General features: G+C 44.1%; 2 protein-coding genes across 5 annotated transcripts in view; one reads left to right on the top strand and one right to left on the bottom strand.

Annotated features, from left to right (window-relative positions):
* kank4 (KN motif and ankyrin repeat domains 4) overlaps window positions 1–9,185 on the top strand; it is a 32,911-nt gene extending 23,726 nt beyond the window's left edge. For both annotated transcript variants that reach the window (XM_085928623.1, XM_085928624.1), the window contains 8 exons: window positions 190–3,363; window positions 3,770–3,863; window positions 4,734–4,973; window positions 5,120–5,204; window positions 5,681–5,900; window positions 5,971–6,113; window positions 6,171–6,371; window positions 6,664–9,185. In XM_085928623.1, the coding sequence (XP_085784749.1) occupies window positions 190–3,363; window positions 3,770–3,863; window positions 4,734–4,973; window positions 5,120–5,204; window positions 5,681–5,900; window positions 5,971–6,113; window positions 6,171–6,371; window positions 6,664–6,765 (4,259 nt within the window). In that variant the 3' untranslated portion in view covers window positions 6,766–9,185. The remainder of the gene's footprint in view (window positions 1–189; window positions 3,364–3,769; window positions 3,864–4,733; window positions 4,974–5,119; window positions 5,205–5,680; window positions 5,901–5,970; window positions 6,114–6,170; window positions 6,372–6,663) is intronic.
* A 1,304-nt stretch (window positions 9,186–10,489) lies between these two features.
* The window catches only part of lrp8 (low density lipoprotein receptor-related protein 8, apolipoprotein e receptor), a 50,852-nt gene continuing 41,035 nt past the window's right edge, over window positions 10,490–20,306 (bottom strand). Inside the window, exons 14-18 of one of the 3 annotated variants that reach the window (XM_085927764.1) lie at window positions 19,250–19,391; window positions 18,001–18,153; window positions 17,590–17,928; window positions 16,345–16,416; window positions 10,490–14,503 (exon numbers count right to left, since the gene is read on the bottom strand). In XM_085927764.1, the coding sequence (XP_085783890.1) occupies window positions 14,220–14,503; window positions 16,345–16,416; window positions 17,590–17,928; window positions 18,001–18,153; window positions 19,250–19,391 (990 nt within the window). In that variant the 3' untranslated portion in view covers window positions 10,490–14,219. Of the gene's footprint in view, window positions 14,522–16,344; window positions 16,417–17,589; window positions 17,929–18,000; window positions 18,154–19,249; window positions 19,392–20,306 lie in introns of all 3 variants that reach the window. The other 2 variants (XM_085927762.1, XM_085927765.1) reach the window with 2 other exon arrangements.

Below are 20,306 nucleotides of genomic sequence, written 5' to 3' on the forward strand. Positions count from 1 at the left end.
CATGAAATCCTGGGAGATATTTATTTTAATTTGATGACAGCACATGCTGTAGAGAAAATGACATCAATCATTTATTCTTCCTGTTGTGCCCAGAGGCAGCTAAATATTTATTTTTCAAGAACAAACTTTTTATTTGCAGTTTTTGGAGAAAGGTTTCGACTAATCGTCTGCGCTCTTTCCCCCTCCCAGCCAATGGCTTTCAGACAACGGCCAGTGAAGGCGGTGTTCAGAGAAAGCAACTTCCCTACTCTGTCGAAACTCCTTATGGCTTCCACCTGGATTTGGACTTTCTCAAATATGTGGACGATATCGAAAAAGGCAATACCATCAAAAGAGTCCACATCCAACGTCGGATCAAGGGTCCTCCTAAATTCAGTACACTACCCAGAAATTTCAGTCTCCCAGGGCATGGCATCCGTCCAGCCCCTAAGGATAGCCCATGGTCTGGGACATCCACCTTGGGACCAAAACCGAAATTACGGCTGACAGAGGTTCCGCAGATCTCTGATTTGAAAGCAAACGAAGGGGGAACTTTAAGCCGAGTGACAACCAACCAGCCGACCAATGTTATTTCAGCTCGACTTCGAGATGAAGGACTTCTGGGCTCTCAGAGTATTGAAGAAAAAATGAAGGGCACTCAAATGCGTCCCAATTTGCTTCGAGCGTCAAGTATGCCCGTCACGTTGCAACAGCGGAAAGGTTCTGATTCAAGTAGTCCAGACCGTATTGCGGGAACGCCAGAGAACGGTTCGACTGAAAATGTTTTTCGAGCGTCACCGGATATAGCGGAAAGAAGAAGCGCTCCCCAAGAACGAGTGGGAATTCACCAGCAGATCACGGTGGCTTTGAAGCGGGTCAGAGAGCTGGAAGAACAGGTCAAAACCATCCCTGAACTGAAAGCTCAGATCTGCTCTCTAAGGTTGGAGAGGGAGCAGCTGCTACGTCAGCTTCAAGCCCAGGAAAAGGCCCAGGCTGCGACATTAGCATCTAAAATGGCCGCACGTGATGAGGCCCAGCCACAAGCAAGCAGACAAGGCTTTAATTTGTCCCTGACGCCACAACTTCATCAGAATGTGACAAGAAAGGCAGTGACTAAGGAAAACAAACCGGAGAGCTCAGAGGCCAGCATGCTTGAAAAGGTGAAGAATGTGTCTATTATTCAGCCAGAGCTCCCCGAAATGTGCCACCAACACAAAGAGACTGTAGGTAGTCCACTTGAACACGCAGGGCAGGACGAAGGCGATTCGACAGAAGGAGATCATTTAGGGAACTCCAGTAGTGTACAGCAAAAGCTTGTATTACTCGAGGCTAAACTTCTTAAGGCTAGTCAAGAACTAGAGAGAACTAATGATATGTTGAAAGAACAAATCGTGGAGAACCAAGTGAAACATGAGAAAATAATTCAGCTTAGCGAGGGAATAAGAGTCGAGGTGTCTCCGACAGAACCGCACAGCAGACCGAGAAGAGAAAGTATAGACGCAGGGACAGAGACCGACAGAGTAGACTATGCCAACCAGGAAACAGAGACAGAGTCACCCGGTACAGTCGATCAAGGAACTGATACCGAAAGAATCTGTATTGAATTAGCCCTTCCCATACCAAGCTCTAGATGTATTGATAAAGAAACGGAGACTACCATTGTGGACACTCAGGACAAAGTGACAGAAGTTGCGCCACAATTATTGGAGAGTAGCCCAAAATTGCCCGTAGTCAACAGCATGGAACAGGCTACGGTGACCGAAATAGCCATCAAGAAGAATCAGACGACTGAGACAACCATCGCTCATTTAGAGGAAGAGACGGACTATCCACAGAGGTCAAGGGCCAGCAGCGTTGATCGGGGGACAGAGACAGAGAGGGTGGACACAGTGGACAGGTTGACAGAGACAGATGTAGCACAGATGAATGATCAGCAGACTGAGACAGAAGTGGAAAGAGCTCAAAACAATAATCCAGTCAGAAATGCTGAAACAGAGACTCAGGACGTTGAAACTCCAGGCAATAAGAGGAATGAGGATAATGTTAGGCTCAGTGAAAGTGAGGAAGGCAAAAACATCAATGAAAGAATCCAGTCAGACCACAGAGAAATTGAACCTCTTACAGATAGTCCCGATTCACTTGAAAGAAGTGGGATTCAGGAAAAAACCCAGGCTGTTAACCAAACCGAAGAAAGGAGACCATCACAAGTTGGAACAGGAGAACTTGCAGAAGCTGGAACAGAAGGAAACCACGTGCAAAATAACTCGGAAACTAAAGCAATATTACTTTCAGGAGGTGTTGAAACACACACTTTGAGTACTGTCACTGTTGTAGTAGCATCAGAGCGAGCCTCTGTGAAGACAGGAGTTCCAGTAAGACCTCAGAGAGGTCATAGGCCACCCGCAGATCAGTCACAACCACTTCCTCAACCTCGAGGTACTCCTGTGTGTCCCCCTAGTGGATCCGATGAAATCCAAGGTCATCCTTCAAAAGCCTCTGCAGAACTCTGTGAGCCACAAGTCAAACAAGAATCCCCATCTCGAGCTACTCCTGTGTGTCCCCCTAGTGGATCCGATGAAATCCAAGGTCATCCTTCAAAGGCCTCTGCAGAACTCTGTGAGCCACAAGTCAAACAAGAATCCCCATCTCAGGCTCAGTCTATGGACAACACTACAGACATAGCATGTGAAAAAGAATCCCAATCACAACCTCAAAGTGACGTTCAAAGCCTATCATCAGGCACCAAGGAAGTCCAAACGCGACCAAAATCTATCCAGGCTCCATCTAAAACTACAACTCGACGGGATTCAAAGGAGCCCAAAGGAGCCACTAGAGGATCGCAGCCTTTAAGACGTGGATCCGGCGACGGCCGCACACGCCGCTCATCGGGTGACATCCAACCTCAGTCTCGAAGATTGTCCGATGAGAGTCCGGTGCTTAAGAAAGAACCTGAATCGCAAACGTTACGCAGAGGCTCCAGTGAAAGAGTTCAGCAGCGGAGTTCCGGTGAAGCCGCGGCCTCACGGCGCGATACCGACGAAGCTCAGCAGGCACGCAGAGGCTCGAGCGAATCACCGACTTCGCCTGCGGCTTTGGGTCAAGTGGTAACCCGGATAACGGGGCTTCTGGGCGAGCAGTGGGCTCAGTTGGGGAGCAGCTCCGGAGCGCAACCGTCCGTCAGCCAGCAGCAGAGTGCCAGCGCGCAAAAAGCCACGCCGGAGACGGGAAAGAGCGCCTCGGCCAAGCCTGCGGGAAAAGTCGCTGGGAAGCCTGCCCCCTCCAAGATGAGCTCCATTCAAAGTCAGTTGGTCAGTTCCCTGAGTGTTCTTTCTGCCTTTTACTCACCAAGCGCAAAAACGGCTGGCAACAAACAGCAAGATCAAGGTAAGCCCAATGCCATATCACGTGAGCTATGAACAACGCGAGTGTTTTTCATGAAACAATGAAATGGACTTATTTCACTGCAGACATCAAAGTGGTGGCTCCCTTGATGTCTCAAAAGTTGCTTTATGGCCCGGGAGCTGAAGTACAAATGATCACGTGTATTTTATCTTTTCAGTTCATTTTAAGTTCAGTCTTGAGACACAATGCATGTGTGTGTGTGTTGGAGGTCAGATGGATGGATGGATGGATGGATGGATGGATGGATGGATGGATGGATGGATGGATGGATGGATGGACGGACGGACGGATGGACGGATGGATGGATGGACGGACGGACGGACAAGAAAAATGTACTTTGAACCCTGTAGTCACTTTGCCCTCTCTTATGTTGCGCCCTTCTCCCCAGGTCTCAAATCTATTATGAAGAAAAACGGGGATGCTGACAAGAAAGGGAATAAGGCAACCAAGAAAAACCTGAAGTTTGTCGGAGTGAACGGAGGGTAAAATCACTTGAATCCGTGTCCAATATGTCTGTGGCTGATAGGCTCCTTTAGGTTGCATTCGTACGTGCGTGTATGTACGTATATCTTTGTCTTTGTCTGATTGATGGCTTTTCTCCATCCAGATATTTGCATAATTCACAGAATATCCAAACGAATACATCAAATCCATTGAACAAGAATGAATGAGTTGTGCTCTCCCCCACCTCTCTCTCTCATGGCTACACATTTGTGAGCAGCTAAACATACCTTAAATGGAGCTTTCTTTACCTGCCTGGCTCGCTGCAAAGGATGATTTGGAGGTGTGAGCCAAAGTTGTATGAAACAAGCATCTTTTCATTCCACAGGAATGACCTTTGCTGTGTATCTAACCTTAATTGCTTTCATATTAGCATTTCGCTGTGATGTATGTATATTTGTTCAAAGGCTCTACACATGGTTCAATTTAGCTTCGACACATCCTGCAAAGCCCATAGCGGACAAAATGTTATCTGTTTGCTGGTGGAGGCTGACAAAAAAAAAAAGAAGCCAAAAGCACTTGATATCCAAGTCAAAACATTTTATTGCAAGAGAAAAAACAATGGAGGCTGTCGGAGCTCAAAGCACACAGTGGGAAGACTCGGCCCAAATAAGGATGAGCAGTCAAAGACCGAGCTGACACTAAATAACTCACGGAAGCAAGAGCTGATTGCAAGAGACGTCACGTAGATGACAAGAGAGAAGGCGCTCGAGAGTGACACCAAGGAAAAAGATCATTCAAATCATTAGAAACTTGACGATACAAGAAACCTATTCAAGGTTAAAGTCCAAGTGGATTTGAAAGGCACGGTTTAGAAAACAATCACCATGGTGCTGTTTCCCGCCTGCCAGGTACGAGAGCACGTCCAGCGACGAGTCCGGTGGAGAGGAGAAGGCCAAAATGGATGTTGAGGGGGGGAGTTTAGAGCCAGAGGAGGAAAACCACAAGGAGCCGACTTCAGCAGAAAAGCCGGAGGAGGGAGCACATGCGCAGGGCAAAGATGCTGAGGAAGGTGTGGTGGCCCCGTCGGCACACAAAGACCTGCTGGATCCCGACACCAGCCAGGAGCTCCTGGGGGAAGAGCCTGAAGGGTGAGATACATTTACATAATAGCCGTCATTCACCTCAATGTGGCTGTGGGTGGCAAAACACAAGTGATCTTTTGTTGCCATTTGAATAATGATATTCAAGTTTAGCTCTTGAATCATGACAACTTTTTCCTGGTCTTTGATTTCAGAGAAAAAGTTGACAAGAGCTTTATAGACGCTTGCCTTTATGTAAAAGATCGCATGGAGGAGGTAACATCTCCAGATAAAGAAATGGTAAGGATTTGAAATCAACCATTGAAGACAGGTTTTCTTGTCCCAAACAAATGTTGACATGTTGATTTCATGTTTCCCTAGCTTTAAACCCTAGTTTGAAAGCCTGACCATAGTTTGAAGCCCTAACCCTAGCTTTAAACCCTACTTTGAAACCCCAAGCCTACTTTGAAACATTGTAGATGAACGTTTTGTCAAATAAAGCTTGCTTTCTTCCTCTCCATTTGGAATGAAAATGCATGCCAGGTCTGTACTTTCCCCTTGGAGTTTTTTTTTTCTTTTTTCTGCTGGGGAAAAAATACCTTGCAATGTCCTGTCCCTAATTACATTTTTGTTAATGTAATTCAATCATATATATTGAAAGACAAAGTCTCTGGCTCTTTGAAAGGAACAATGTCGAGTCCTCATGTGCTCAGTATCAATGGAAAATGATGCTATTTTTCGAATCGCCATCTCTTTTCCTATTTCTCTCCTCTCAGCGTCAGGTTTTAGTGGTCCTCTACCAGGAATGGTTCAAAGTTTCCAGTCAGAAAAGCTCGCAGGCCGATACGGTCCGCTTCTACCTGCGGCAAGTGGGCTTGACCACACCCACTCTCCTGCCATACGTTGTTAACCTGACGGACGGCAACGGTAATATGGCTCTCCACTACAGTGTGTCGCATTCCAACTTCCCCGTGGTCAAACTGCTGCTTGATACCGGTGGGTTGAGCCACAAATGGACGCTCCAAGGCCACGCAGCAGTTGATTTTGCCAATGCGTTTCTCTTCAGGACTTTGTGAAACAGATAACGTGAACAAGGCGGGCTACACTCCAGTGATGCTGGCCGCACTGACGGCTGCCGAGAGTCCCGACGATTTAGAAGCGGCGCAACAGCTGCTTGGACTGGGTGATGTGAACGCACGCTCCAGACAGGTGAGAAATTTCATTCTCCACGACTTGCTCGAATTTGAATGTCCCCTTTCCCTCCAGATGGGTCAGACAGCCCTGATGCTGGCCGTGAGCCACGGCCGCCTTGCCATGGTGAAGCTCCTGCTGAGTTGTGGCGCCGATGTAAATGCTCAGGATTGTGAGGGCTCCACAGCCTTGATGTGTGCCAGTGAGCACGGCCACACTCACATTGCCCGCCTGCTGCTGGAGACGGGTCGCTGTGACACCAGCCTCACAGATAAGGTACGGCAGCAGTGTCTTTGTCACCAGCGGAAACGGAACGTCACGTGTCGGATCGTACCAAAGGCAGTAGATCTTAAATGTCTGTCATTATTACGTAAATTCAGCACATTTGACATGCATTCAAATGTTTTGTTCATGAATTGGTTTGAATTTGTCCCCCCCTCATACTAATGCAAGTCAAACCTGTGTACAGTAGACTCAAATGAGAATGCTCAAATGACGCCACCATGAGGAGTAGAATGTTCACTACATGTACTTGGAAAATAACGCCTACATTTTGTGCTTGCGCCAGAATGGACAGACTGCAAAAGAGGTGGCAGAGGGAGCCTCCCACCCAGATGTTGTTGACCTAATCAAGGCCCATGGCCAGCCTGAAAAGAAAGCTGAGAAATGATGCCAGCACGCCAGCCAGCCAAATGGGCTGCTTACCACCTTCAAGCTCTCTGTGGCTGCGCACAAGCAAACTTTGGAGACGCTCAAGTATGCCCAAAGATTGTTCCACATTGCAGCCAACACTTTGCCCGGAGTTGCTTTCCATAGATATGCTGCATCAACCAACCAACCACCCACCCACCCAGTGGACACCACGAGAATCGCCTTGATTGATTCAACAGGTCACGTGACAGTGAGAGGAATTTTCAATCGGAAGAGAAAGATAACTGCTGCCTGCCTCTTTATAATACGCTTCAGAATTCAAGCATAATACTAAGCACAGAATCTACCTTTTCAATCAATCAATATATAGATATATATATATGTATACAGTATGTAAGATATTCACCATGATATTCTGAATTTCCTTTTTCTCTCCATTAACATATTTTTGAAAGGTAGACGTCACAATATTTCATCAGATTACAAATATATTCAAACACAGAGTCTGTATTTTCTACTATGTTCCTATTTTATTTTTGTAGATATTGTTTTGTAAATACTCAGATCGTCGTCCAGGCCTTTAGCTGAATTATTCAAATGAATTTAAAATAACAATAATATGGTTTCCCATCACCCAGCTGATATTTTACATGTATTCAGTGTCTTATTTTATAATAATAATAATAATAATAATAATAATAATAATAATAATGAAATGTGATTTGCGTGTGTGTGCGTGAATTTGACAAGAAACACTGATGTTTCAATCTGCCATAGTGTGGCAGTTAAACAGTATCAAATGTATTTTCTAACCATTATTGCTGCTGTCGGGCTGAAAACGTGCACCTCTAAAAGAGTCACTGTTCAGGAGAATGGCGTATTTGTTCAACCAATAATGTTGCATTACAGCCATTGTGAAAAGAACAGCCACATGTGTGGAATGGCCAACAGTATGGATTTTTAAACAATTGACCAAATTGTGACTTAGAAGGTTTCGGCCCGACGGTTGAGATCTAGCGCTCATATTTCACAAGTACTAACTTATTGGCTTTTTTTTTTTTTTTCCTTCAAAGAATTGTGCAGAAATGACATACAGTTGATTTGTTTTGTTGGCTGTTGTTTATGAATATTACTCATTCTTTTTCTTAGGCTATCCAACATGGTGAATGTATGACTGGCTTATGCATTCCTGAATATTAATAATAACAATAATAAGCAAATGTAGCAATGATAACTATTGGGACAAACTCCCAGTATCCATGAACTTTAATAATTGCTTTTGATCGACAAATCTTGAGACTGTATATACAGTATATGAAAATGAGCACATTGTTTAACTCGTAAGGAATGTTAAAGAATCTATAAAATTATGAATGAAAGTGAGTTTGACTCATGTCATATTTGACTGTAATGTAGAGGTGAGGCTTCTCTGTTATGCTCTTTAAACAAGCCAGTATTCCTTCAATTTCTCCAAGCAGGAGTCTGATAAGACATTTCCACCCTATTTTTATCATATACTACTAACAAAGCTTTGACTTTGGTAAAAACAAAACAAAAATCAACAAGAGTGTTTTCCTACTAATGGATCCGTTTTTAATACAAACCTTTCACCACATGTCAAGAAAAAATAGTTCTTTCATGGTGACTCTAAACATTGAGTGCTTTGTACAAGCTAATATGTATTAATATTTGTGCTTATATGAAAACACATTTGTTGGCTCATAAAGAGTTATTGGAGGACATCAAATATGTGAATACTATCAAAGATATACTGTGAATAATTCAAGTCGGCAACGCAAATGATTTTCACGAGTGGCAATCTCACAATTATTTGAACATGATGTGACACGTACATATTGTCTCAGTTGTGATTTTGTGCTTGATTGTGTATCAGTGCACAAATTTGGTGCCTCTCATCTTTCAAAATATGCTTACATTTGTGTTGTGAAAACTTTGTATCTGATCTTCTGTGCCATCCATGAAAATGTCCAATACATACAAAGGTTTTGCTGCCAAAGACTTCGAATTCACAGGAGTTAAATATGTCTTTTATTTGTTCTTGTAATGCCAGCCAAACACATGTATATACAGTATTGTGAGAACTATATAACCTCTATTGTCAAACAATATGCTCAACGAATAATATGAAATATTTATTTGAAATAATATATATTTTTACCATATAGTAAAATATGTACGTATGCATGGACAATTTATTCCAGTGATTGACCTTTGACATTGAGCAGTGGCTAATGGAGTGACTGGTGGCTGGTGTAGTATTGGTGACTCTTTCGTGTGCCCTTCCTTCCATGTTACCAATGACACGTTACATCGATTAAAAGTATATTGAACAGAGAGTATGCTGAAAAGCATTGAACATAATAAGCTATATCTTTATGTATTATCTCAATGAGCTGATATGTTGGAAAGCAGAAAACTATTTCACAATAAATATCAACTTTCAAATACTGGTCTTTTTTTGTTGTTGTCCCATTTCTTTTATAACAGAATATGATATTATCCATGACTAGAATGTTTTTACCGAAGTCTTTTCTTCTTTTGATAGTACTATTCATAATAATAATCGTTCGTTAGTGTATCACAAGATTGGAGAAGTAGCCACAGGGTGGCGCAAACTCTTCAATAGTTGCTTTATATAGTTTGTCGGGGAATTTGTGCCACCTTATGGCAAAGAGTAATTGATGTGCATTCCAATTCTTTTAAGTGAACTGAATCTTCAACATCAGTTCACTCGAAAGATTCGTTCAAACGAATCGTTCAACAAATCGTCCCCACACACACACACATTGATCCTTTTTTTGTTTGTTTTAAATCATTCATTCATTCAATAACAAAAAATTATGGTCAAAAATTAAAAGAAAGTGAAAAGTGCCACGCCCGCCCTCATCCCCACTTTCTGATTGGCTGGTTGATCTGTGACGTCACTCGGACACTCCATTAGGGACGCCGCCATTTTCAGGTGTACCTAATAACAGGCCACTTTAGGGAAAAATCATGGTCAAAGCTTAAATGAAAGTGAAAAGTGCCACACCCGCCCTCACCCCCACTTTCTGATTGGCTGGTTGATCAGTGACGTCACTCGGACACTCCATTAGGTACGCCGCCATTTTCAGGTGTTCCTAATATCAGGCCAATTCATTAGGGAAAAATCATGGTCAAAGCTTAACTGAGAGTGAAAAGTGCCACACCCGCCCTCACCCCCACTTTCTGATTGGCTTTTTGATGTGACGTCACTTGGACACTCCATTAGGTACGCCGTCATTTTCAGGTGTACCTAATAACAGGCCATTTCATTAGGGAAAAATCATGCTCAAAGCTTAAGTGAAAGTAAAAAGTGCCACACCCGCCCTCACCCCCACTTTCTGATTGGCTGTTTGATGTGACGTCACTTGGACACTCCATTAGGTACGCCGCCATTTTCAGGTGTTCCTAATAACAGGCCACTTCATTAGGGAAAAATCATGGTCAAAGCTTAAGAGAAAGTAAAAAGTGCCACACCCGCCCTCACCCCCACTTTGATTGGCTGTTTGATGTGACGTCACTTGGACACTCCATTAGGTACGCCACCATTTTCAGGTGTACCTAATAACAGGCCACTTCATTAGGGAAAAATCATGGTCAAAGCTTAAATGAAATATATATATATATAGAGCTCGAAAAGAAACAGCAGTAGGCAAAGAACAATTTTTATGAATTTAATATATCAATATATATTGTAGAGATATTTATGAACAGATTGATTTCATAGAAACATGAGTGAGACCATTTTGGCATACTGAACAGAACAGATAGTCAATGTAAGCAGAAGAAATTGCTAAAGTTTAATCTTCAACAGATATCGACGCACCAGTTAATCTCGTCTGTCCTCCTCCAGACACGGAACACAGAAAGACAGAGGGTCAAAGTATACAGGAGCACAAAACAAGGCACCAATAAATTAAAAATGAGAACCCCCTTTCAAATGTACACCCACACAACAAAATCTATTCAACAGAATTAAATACAGTATGAACATAAACTCTGCAGTCCTGTTAAAAAGCAAAACAAATGCAACAGACAACAGAAGAAAAACAAAGTCAAATAAAACACTTTGGCAGATTATTCATTTTAGTTACAATCAGGTAGTAAAGAAATCCAGTGTTCTTGTGTACAAATAAATTCATCTACTATTCTACACTCATCCACCCCACAGAGGTTTATGTACATCTTTCCTTCTTCCTTTCTTTTTCGAGATACATTTAAAACACTATCAAAAAGTTGTATGAAAACTATTTACAAGTCACAATTCAAAACCATTGGACTGTATGTCTGGACGAGCTCTCTCCCCCCCACCTCCCCTATCTTTTTTACACAGTGCAGAAGGCTTCTTGAAAGGTTTTTGTGCAACAAACAGCATAGAAAATGTCCACTGAATGTCTGTGGAATGAATGGAGGACCCCCTCCCTTCCCCTCCCTTTTTCTGTAGACAATGTCAGAAAAAGATTTTCCAAAACAGCTGGCAGAGCCAGATGAATCAATATGGATATTAGCAATGCCCCCAATAATGTTATGGGGTTCTTATTTTCCATAGCAGTAGAATTGTACTTCCAGTATTGCTAAACAGAAATGTCATTCCTTGAACTGGCAATAGTTTTAGATCAACTGTTAAAAAATGGCCAATTAGATCATCTACAGGCTGAAATGATTCATTTGGAGTTGAAATAAAAAGAAACACAATATGAGATACATAATAGTGTCTTAGGTAGAGTTACAAAAACTGAGTCGAGATCATTTTGTGGTCCAAAATGCAGGAGAAGGAGGAGCGGCTTCTCTTGGAGTGTCTTCTTGACAGGTTTCTTGTCGTCATTTTTGGGAGGACTTTTGCCTTTTGTCTTTTCCCTTCTTATTGTGCGTCTACCTTGATGGCAGTGATAGCCCTTGCAAAGAAAAGATGTTGATGCGAGGATGAAGATGGGATGGCAAGAGAGATTGGAGACTATCAAGGTGTAACAGGAGCGTCACAAGCACTAAAAACTACAGATGAAAACAGTTAAAACCTCATAGCTGGTGTTACTCTTTAGCGTTATGGAGTGCATGCAGTGAAGATGTGGAGACAAAAAAAAAGCCGTTAGAAAGCATTCACTCATTTCTGTGAATGGAGAGATTTGGAAGACCCTGTTTAAAGCAATGACTTTTTGGACAGGCAGCGACATTTCATGAACAAAAGCTTTCAGAGCCATTGAATCACAATAAGGAATATTATCATATAATAGGACAAAGTGGGAGTAGAATTCTTTCCTATCAGAGTCGAGAGAGAGATAACTAACTAACGTGTAAAGGACAGTACCGTCGTTCTTAGAGTCACTTCAACAAATTGAAAGTTATCAAATTGATTCCATGCGTTCTTGACGACTGAGCTTGATTTTGGGCTTCATAAAATAACAAATCTTAAGCCAGCATTCATTTCAATAAATGTCCTCATTCATTCCCATTTGAAATTGTGTGAGCCCATGATATTAATTTCTCATTGTTTCTCCAAAATTGTCTCGACTCCCACTCTGGAAGCGACCAGAAGAAGCAGCAGAGGCAAGCAAACAAAGTCTACAACATCCTGACTGAGAAGAAACAAAATTGATCGTAAGCGGTGCGCATACCACCTCACATGCCAACACAGAGGATTACTCATCATGCTCTTTTCTGCCTCGCTGCTTTTTGCCTTGAGGCCCAACCATCTGGTGACTTAAATCTTCATGTTCACATTGAAAAAAAGAAAAGAAAACAAAAATTATTCTCCTCTTCGAAATGATGCCCAACCCCAGTATGAGTACTTCCTATATTTGCTATATCCGTTGCGTATGTGACTGGAAAAGATTTTGATCCCCTGCCAATCCGACTAAATATCAGCCATGCAAGCGGAAGAACAGTCTGTGCCAAATAGCGTACATCATTTGAATCGAGTGCAAACATTCATTTGCACAGACGACAGCTCAGTGAGGTTAGTTGAGTTTGTAAATGTTCATTAGGGCAAGGTGGTGGTGAGAGAGAAGAAATGGGCGGAGCATAAGCGCTCTACAATTAAATAGCGGAGCTACTGGTGGGAGTCTCGCAACTACAGTTAGAGCACCATATGAGAAAGCGGCAGGCAATTTACTGCTCCTTAATGGAGAGGCAAAGGGAGGAGTGTCTCCTCTGCGCCGAGCCGGGCCTCATTGCGGAGGGAGGAAGAGAGGGAGGGAGGGATGGAGGGATTGAAGGAAGAGGCTGCATCCCTCCTTCAGGGATAGCCATCGTCCTCCAGACTCAGTGCCACTCGCTGCAAACAGCACATGAAACATGTTACCAATGTAGAAAGAAAAACAAAACAAAAAAAACCCGGCTTCAGCTATCTGTCGATAATTTCCACTTCCCCTTCCTACACTTGACCTCCTTGTCTTCCTTTTTTGGAGGAACGCAGGCCGCATGCATGCATGCATGCCTTTGGCTGCAAATGTTTCTCTGGCTCTCTTGAGATGCCACAAGAGAATAGGACAATATCTGGCTAGAAAACAAAAAGTTTCACCTCTGTACCACTTCCTCACCCAAGCACATGAGTGAAGAAACAATATTCATGGTGCTTGTAAATTGTTTGCCTCTCTCCTTGCTGGAGTGACACAAAGGAATCAGTGTTGCCATGGCAACTGATCAAAGCGCTTTGGGTCCCATCGCGTCACATCGTATCGCATCCCATCCCCCACCTACCCACCCAGCGATGATCCTTTTTGGCTGCCCTGCACTGCACTGCATGCTCTGCTACTCTGACAACAACATATGACACGGAAAGACTGTTCTTACAGCGACTTGAGTCCCCACCTTATTGCACCTCACAGCTGCTCTTGAATTGATACAACTGTGGCCTGGATGGAGCCTGCACCGATGTGCTGGCAGAAAATCCAAACTTGGATATGTTTTGGGTGGCTCTTGTTTCTGATTTGTGCTGCTAATTACAGATCAAGTTGACACAGTGTGAAATCCCAGGCCGTCCGTCCCGTCAGCTTTCGTGCGGCGTGTGAAACTTATCAAACTATTCTTAGGTAACCAATGACAAGTTGGCAGCGCTGGTTGCGGTTTTCTGGCATAAAATGATATGAAGCCTTTTTACATTAAGCAAAAAAGGTGAGATGTCAGTGCATGTTTTTTTTTTTTCTTACATCATAAGATGATGTCTTTCTGAAGAAACACAAATAAATAGTAAAATCACAAAGTCAAACGACAAGGATGCAGTGTGATGGGAAAGGATTGATCAAATATGTCACATGGTGTAGGGCTTGCTTCAAGTGTTTGGCCTTTTCGGTGACTACTGCAAAAACACGATGCGAGTGTGCGTGCGTGCGTTGATTTGTGTGCCTGCTTGACTTTCAGCAACAAGTAGGCTTCTGTGACTCCTACGCACGACACGGCACGGCTCGGCTCGGCTCCTTTGAACCATTCCTCCTTTCATTTAGCGCTGGAGAGCATGGGCGCCCCCGAGTACCAGTGAGAGTTGCTGTCGCTGACGCCGCTCCCGAGAGGAAGGGCTACGAACGGCTGACTGTGGCCGCCACTCACTGCTGGGTAGACGTGTCCCACCGACTCGCTGTGACGCCCGATATGGATTTCGTCGTCGTCGTCCTCCGTGGTCTTGCGGTACACGGGATTATCGAAGTTCATGCTCTTGGTGTTCTTGCGCCGCCAGTTGCGCCACACCAGGTAGGCGCCGGTGCAAAGGAGCCCGATGACCACTGTAGCAAGGATAGGGACTGCATGTGTTTAACACACACACGCACACACACACACACGGCGGGAGCGTTAACACAGCCCAGGGGACACAGAGCGAGCGGCACTCCAAGCACCTCCACATCTACGCACTTTCTTGTACTGAGGGCTCATTCTTTTCATTCGCTTTGACTGATTTTGTGCAATATCAGTTTGGCTGAGAAGACAACACAATGAAATCTTAGGATTGTCCAGAAGGCTGCGTGGCCTAATCGGTTGTAAAAGGAGAACTCAAGGCCACACTGCCTAGAAACAAATGATTAGCTTGACAAAAAAGGTGGAAAACAATGAGCCCTCATTTTACATAGCAGTCATTTTCAATCAGAAACACAGAATGCACATGCGCCATTTGCAACAATGCATGAATGTGTACACTAAAACAAATAGTCATAAAGATGGGCCGGTTCAAAAGGTCAACATGCACACAAGCCTGCTGAATGATGGAAATACTCTAGGCCTTGTGGTGGGTGGACATGCCCTTGAGAGCCCTCCTCACCCCAAGACGCTTTTGTCTCATGCAGAATATTTGCGTCTAATTACAGCGCAGAATTTGCCCAAGTACTGAGCTGATCCCCCTGGAGAAAGTGTTCATTAGTGACGAGAAGCCCAGATTCCGGCCTGTGACAATAATGAATGTTTCAAATCTGCCCAAAAAGCAGAATGAGCCGATTGACTGCCTGAATGAATAGCAGCAGGAGGCGACAAGGAGCAATGGATGAGCTGGGGTAAACAATTTGGAGGCTTGAGCTCATATCTCAATTGTAGGGAGGCGAAAATAGCAAATTGCCTGCTGTCAAGTCAATCGTGAACCGAAGATGTCAACAAGGAATACGTCAAATATTTGTTTTAGAATTTCACATGTTTTGCATTGCAACGAGATGTTTTTTCCCCAATCAATTCTAGTTCAGCCTTTTGGTTGTTGTTTTTTGACTTCCATATCTGCTTGTGTCAAATCTGGGTTGCAATGTGTCATAGCAGTTCGATCGATCGATCGATAGATAGATAGCAGTGGGAGCACGCTGTATGGTCAAAGTAGGAACTTAATGCGGCTGCTCCAATGTGACAGCAAAACATGAAGACAATTCCCCGCTTGCGGGAGGGAATCCGCTTAATGTGCGCATTACAAAGGCCAGCGCTGACTAATGAGCTTACTCGCTCATAACGGCTTCCTCCAGCAATGGATGGGGCCAGAATTGGAGAAAATGAACAATCCATTGGGTATCAGCCATAGATGTTGCCAATTAAAGGGGCACGTCCAGTCCATTGCTAACGTACTTTTGAGGTGAGGCCGGCCGCAACCAGGCAGTGAAGAGGTGTGACCCATTCAAGTCTAAGGAGGCCTGCGAGTCGTGGATTGTGGACATGCAAATTCCATAGAGATCCACGTGGAATATATTTCACAGTGGAAATGTGCATATGGATCCAAATTCTGATGCTCCCCCAGTGATGTGTACGGCTCATTTAACCAGCTATTTGGAAGTAGGATGAAAGTAGCTTCATATCATGGCTGAATGTATATTTGCAGCTCTTCCATTAGTTGAAAAAGCAAAACGCTTCAGGATGGGGGAATCTGCGCAGCCCCAAAACGCACCTTTCCGTACTTAAGCACCTGAAAGAATGTTAGTTCAATCAGGCGGGTGGTCGAAAAAGACTCAATAAGTCAAACTCACGTATGCTGACACACACCACACACACAACTGCACATGGTATCCAAAAATCACAGCGGTAAAAGCCAGGAGGGAAGGGAAGGGAAAAGCAGGCAAGCAAAAAGCCAAAACAACACAGCTAGACAGTCTTTCGAACTCACCGATAGGAATGACTATCCCCAAGACAGCTACTGTGATGTTGTTGCCTATGAGGTAGTGATCACCCCCCGCAGCTGAGACAGACAGACACAGCGAGAGATGCAACAGTCCAATGTTATTTTCAAACCCAAACACCTAGCTCAAAGGGAAAGAAACGTTTGCTGCTGCAAGGAAGCATCATGTTTGAAACAGAGCTAATTGGAAAAGGGTTTCCACGTATAGGCATCCTTTTTAATCCTACATTTTGATGATTGGATGTACAAATATGCAATCTATGGCCAGCGACGGTTTGAAGTGATACAAATGAAAATGCATCTCCATTTGTGATGCAAATAAAATGGATCTCTTAGACACATTTAGTGTAAAAACGGAGCAACTAGGTTGAGTACGGGGACTGCATTTGAACTGTACATAACATCTGCTGTTTAGCTCCACTCGCGCTACAGAAGAAAACGCTGCTAAGGACATGTAACAGCTGACGTGGAATTAAAAAATGATCATAATTGGCCTGTGGGTATGGAGACATGTTTTGTTCCTGCCCTACGTTTCACTCTGTCTGCTGGAGCTCATCTGGAGCGTGCAGTGAGGACGTGACACTCTCTGAGACAGGAGAAATTACGTTTTTGCTTAGTGGGGGTGAGGGGGGAGCCGTTCTCCGTCATTCCCCCGTCACCCTCAAACAACTTTGCACGTTTGCCGTATTTGTTCTTAGTCATCACTTTCCAACATGTCGAGGCTCATAAATAGCACCGAACCGCTACGCTTTCTTTTATGCACTCGTGATTTTTGCAGAGCAGTATATGCTTCCAAGGAGTAGCGGTAACGTGTATTTGAAGCCGTTTTAGAGAGTGCAAGTGAGGGGTGGAGGGGAGGGAGGGAGGATGGGGACAGGGAGACAAAAGAGATGAGGTGTATGGAGGAGGGAGCAGTCGGGACCCTTGTTTGGTAGTTGTGACAGCGCTCTTACATGCTTCTCATAAGGGACACCCTGCAAAGGGCTACAAAGAACCAAAGAAAGTGTGCAGATTTCTCCAGACAGAACCAAAGAGAAAGAATTTCTAGACAGAAAATGGAAGACTTCTTTTTTTGGAGGCGGTCGAGCCGCCAGCTGTGATGAGGGCAAACTGCAGAGCATCTCACGCAAACCAAACGTAATTTCCATCTCTTTGTGTGTCTTAACATGTGAAGAAATTGACAATAAAGCTGACTTTGACTTAGCTAAGGTGCTTTGCATCCATCCTGCTTACCTCTGTGTGACAGGTTGGCGTTGCTCTCTTTATGAATGCTGCTGGGAGCCACGGCGCCCGCTAGGGCTGGGTGAGTGGATGTCCATGGCTGGCCGCTGCTGGTGCTGCTGCTGCTGGGCGTACCGGTGGAAGCAGGTGTTCCGAGCTGCTCGGTGGAGGTTCCCCTGGGATTTAGGGGGAGTTTGCTCGTGGCCAGATTCCTGCTTGCGGTCACGGGTGCGGTAGAGGCAGCGGTCGGAGCGGATGTTGTCGTGACGACAGGTGTGCTTTTGGGTGTTGTGCTTGTGGTCGTTGTAGTGGTGGTAGTAGGAACTGCTGTTGTGGTTGTTCTTGCGCGCACTGTAAAAAAATCAATCAACTTTAGTCAACTGGAGTTTACATGTTCTACCCCAAAACAGGTTCTGGACTTACCTGTGACACAGCGCCTCATATCTGGTCCCAGTTCCATTCCATCAGGACAGGCACAGGTATATTTGGGGGAGTGCTCTGTAATCTGGGGGGCCTTTAAACAAAGGTACTCGCAGCCACCGTTGGGAAGACTGCCTACGTTGCAGGTGTCTGGAGCTGCACACAAGACGGTTGTGTCAGGTCCAATAAAATAGCAATGGATTTGAAAATGTGTGAATCCCAGTGTTTCACCAAGGGAGGGACACGACTCTATAAAAAGCCGCAATGTCCAAGTATGAGGGAAGGCGGAAACGCTATTAAAAATGAAAGAGCCTACTTTTCACCTTAGGTGTGTACATACAAGTAACATTAAGGCATCAGTGGAATCAGCAACAACTTAGCGAGAGCACGGAGAGCATGCATGCACCAAAAAGGAGTTTGCATGTCTGGGACTCTTTTAGTTGCCAGTTTCTGTGGTCTATGACTTCTCCATTTGGAAGGCTACACACTAGTTAGCCACAATCTTGAAAATGCATGCAAAAGTCTCTCGCTCTCAATTAGGCTTGGAACTCAACGAGCCGGTTTGCTTGAAGTTGAGAGTGGGCTCTTTTTACACTCAAATACTGAAATATTCACATCCCTAACCCAAGACTCAAATATGAAATGTTATGGAAGAGACAGCGGAAATAGGTCAGCTTGTGGTCGTTACGTGTTGTTTTAGCGAGTGCTCCGTCAGATGAAGGAAGCAACAGCGGTCGCGCCTTCTCTGAAGAGTATTACAGCAATCAGGCAAACTTTGGATGGGCGATGTGAAGGAAAATGGAGCTTGGTCAATTCTTTCATTTCTTAAAATGAGGATTTCAAATGGTATTGCCACAGACGAATGAATGAAAAGCAACTGCACAAAGACAACTGACAAGGAATAAAAGGAAGGGATCGGCGGAGGCATCATCACAGCAAATCAGGAGCTCATTTGGAACATAATTGTTCATTCTCAGGCTTTTGCTGGCATTTTGAAGAAAACATTGCTGTGATATGTCTTTGAGCTGAAATTTGCAACAATGCAATTAATTCCCTCCTGCTTTGGGCTTTGATTAAGGGCAGGAAATGAGGCGTGAAAATATTGGATGAACTCTAATTGTCGTGGTAGCGCACAAAACACAAGTGTCACTCAAACAAGGCATCTTGGAAGATGGGAAAGCACCAATATTATTGGAGTATCTTATTTTTCTTGAAATCCTACCTGCTGTGCAAGGAAAGGTGTGTGGCCTACCTTTCGGCTGCCTTTGCTCATGGAACACCACGAGATCCAGCGGATTGTTCAGATGCTCTGCTACTTTTGCCACATCGTTCCCCGTCAGGCGGTTGGCGCTATATATTGCTTCATCCTCCAAGTCGGTCCAATATATGCGGTCCTGGACAGAAGAATGACCAAACTGAATACAACCATCATTTATCTCCCCAAGCATGAGAATGAAATAGCTTCCATATCAAATCATATGACTATGAGGCTCTCCCTTGATGGTACAGACTACTTAACATTCTTTTTTTATGTCACAAATCAAACATAATAGGCAGGCAGACCATGTTAAAGGCTGGGAGCTAATCAAATAACTGACTGTTGAGTACTGTCAATAAAATCGAAAGGTTAGTTTCCCTCCCTTCTTCTGGGCCTGTTGAACCTCTATTTGCCACGATATGCTATTTTTGTCATGGTTTGAGCATCAGAGTATCTGCTATGTTGCTGCGTCCCTTTGTTGTGGACATCGGTGGACTTTATGAGCTGCATAGCCTTTTCAGATAACCTTTACTTCCATGACAGTAGTGCTGGCACAAAGGAATAAATAGCAGCGGCGAAGACTCCGATTTATTCATTCAATGCTTTTGTCTCGGAGGACAACTATCTCTAAAACATTCAGTCCTTTTTTTCATTTATCAGTACCGGTCGCTAGAAAGCTACAGAAGTCAATCTAAGACTGCGCATCAAAGCATCTGAGCAGAGCAAATGATCAAATGGCAGCCAGGTCAAGCGTTTTCCACGTGAACAAGCATCTTATCTCTTCAGCTTTGTTTGGACTTGCTGCGGGGAAAAGATTTCATCTGAATGGATGCTAACCGACCTTGATGATTCTTCCCCGAAGCAACCTTCTGAACAAAGCTGGCCATCTGTCTGTGAGCTTACAGCCTGCTCTTATTTCCACATGAAATATATATCAAATGTTGGGACTGACCAGTACATTCAAAGGATTCATTGACTGCAAGAAATAAATCCATGAAAAAAAGACCTGTTCATTCTCACCTACTCGCCTGAACGACACAGTTTTGTATTT

The sequence above is a fragment of the Syngnathus leptorhynchus genome, chromosome 13 (genome assembly GCF_054491065.1).
Source record: "Syngnathus leptorhynchus isolate UIUO chromosome 13, UIUO_Slep, whole genome shotgun sequence".
Lineage (NCBI taxonomy): Eukaryota > Metazoa > Chordata > Actinopteri > Syngnathiformes > Syngnathidae > Syngnathus > Syngnathus leptorhynchus.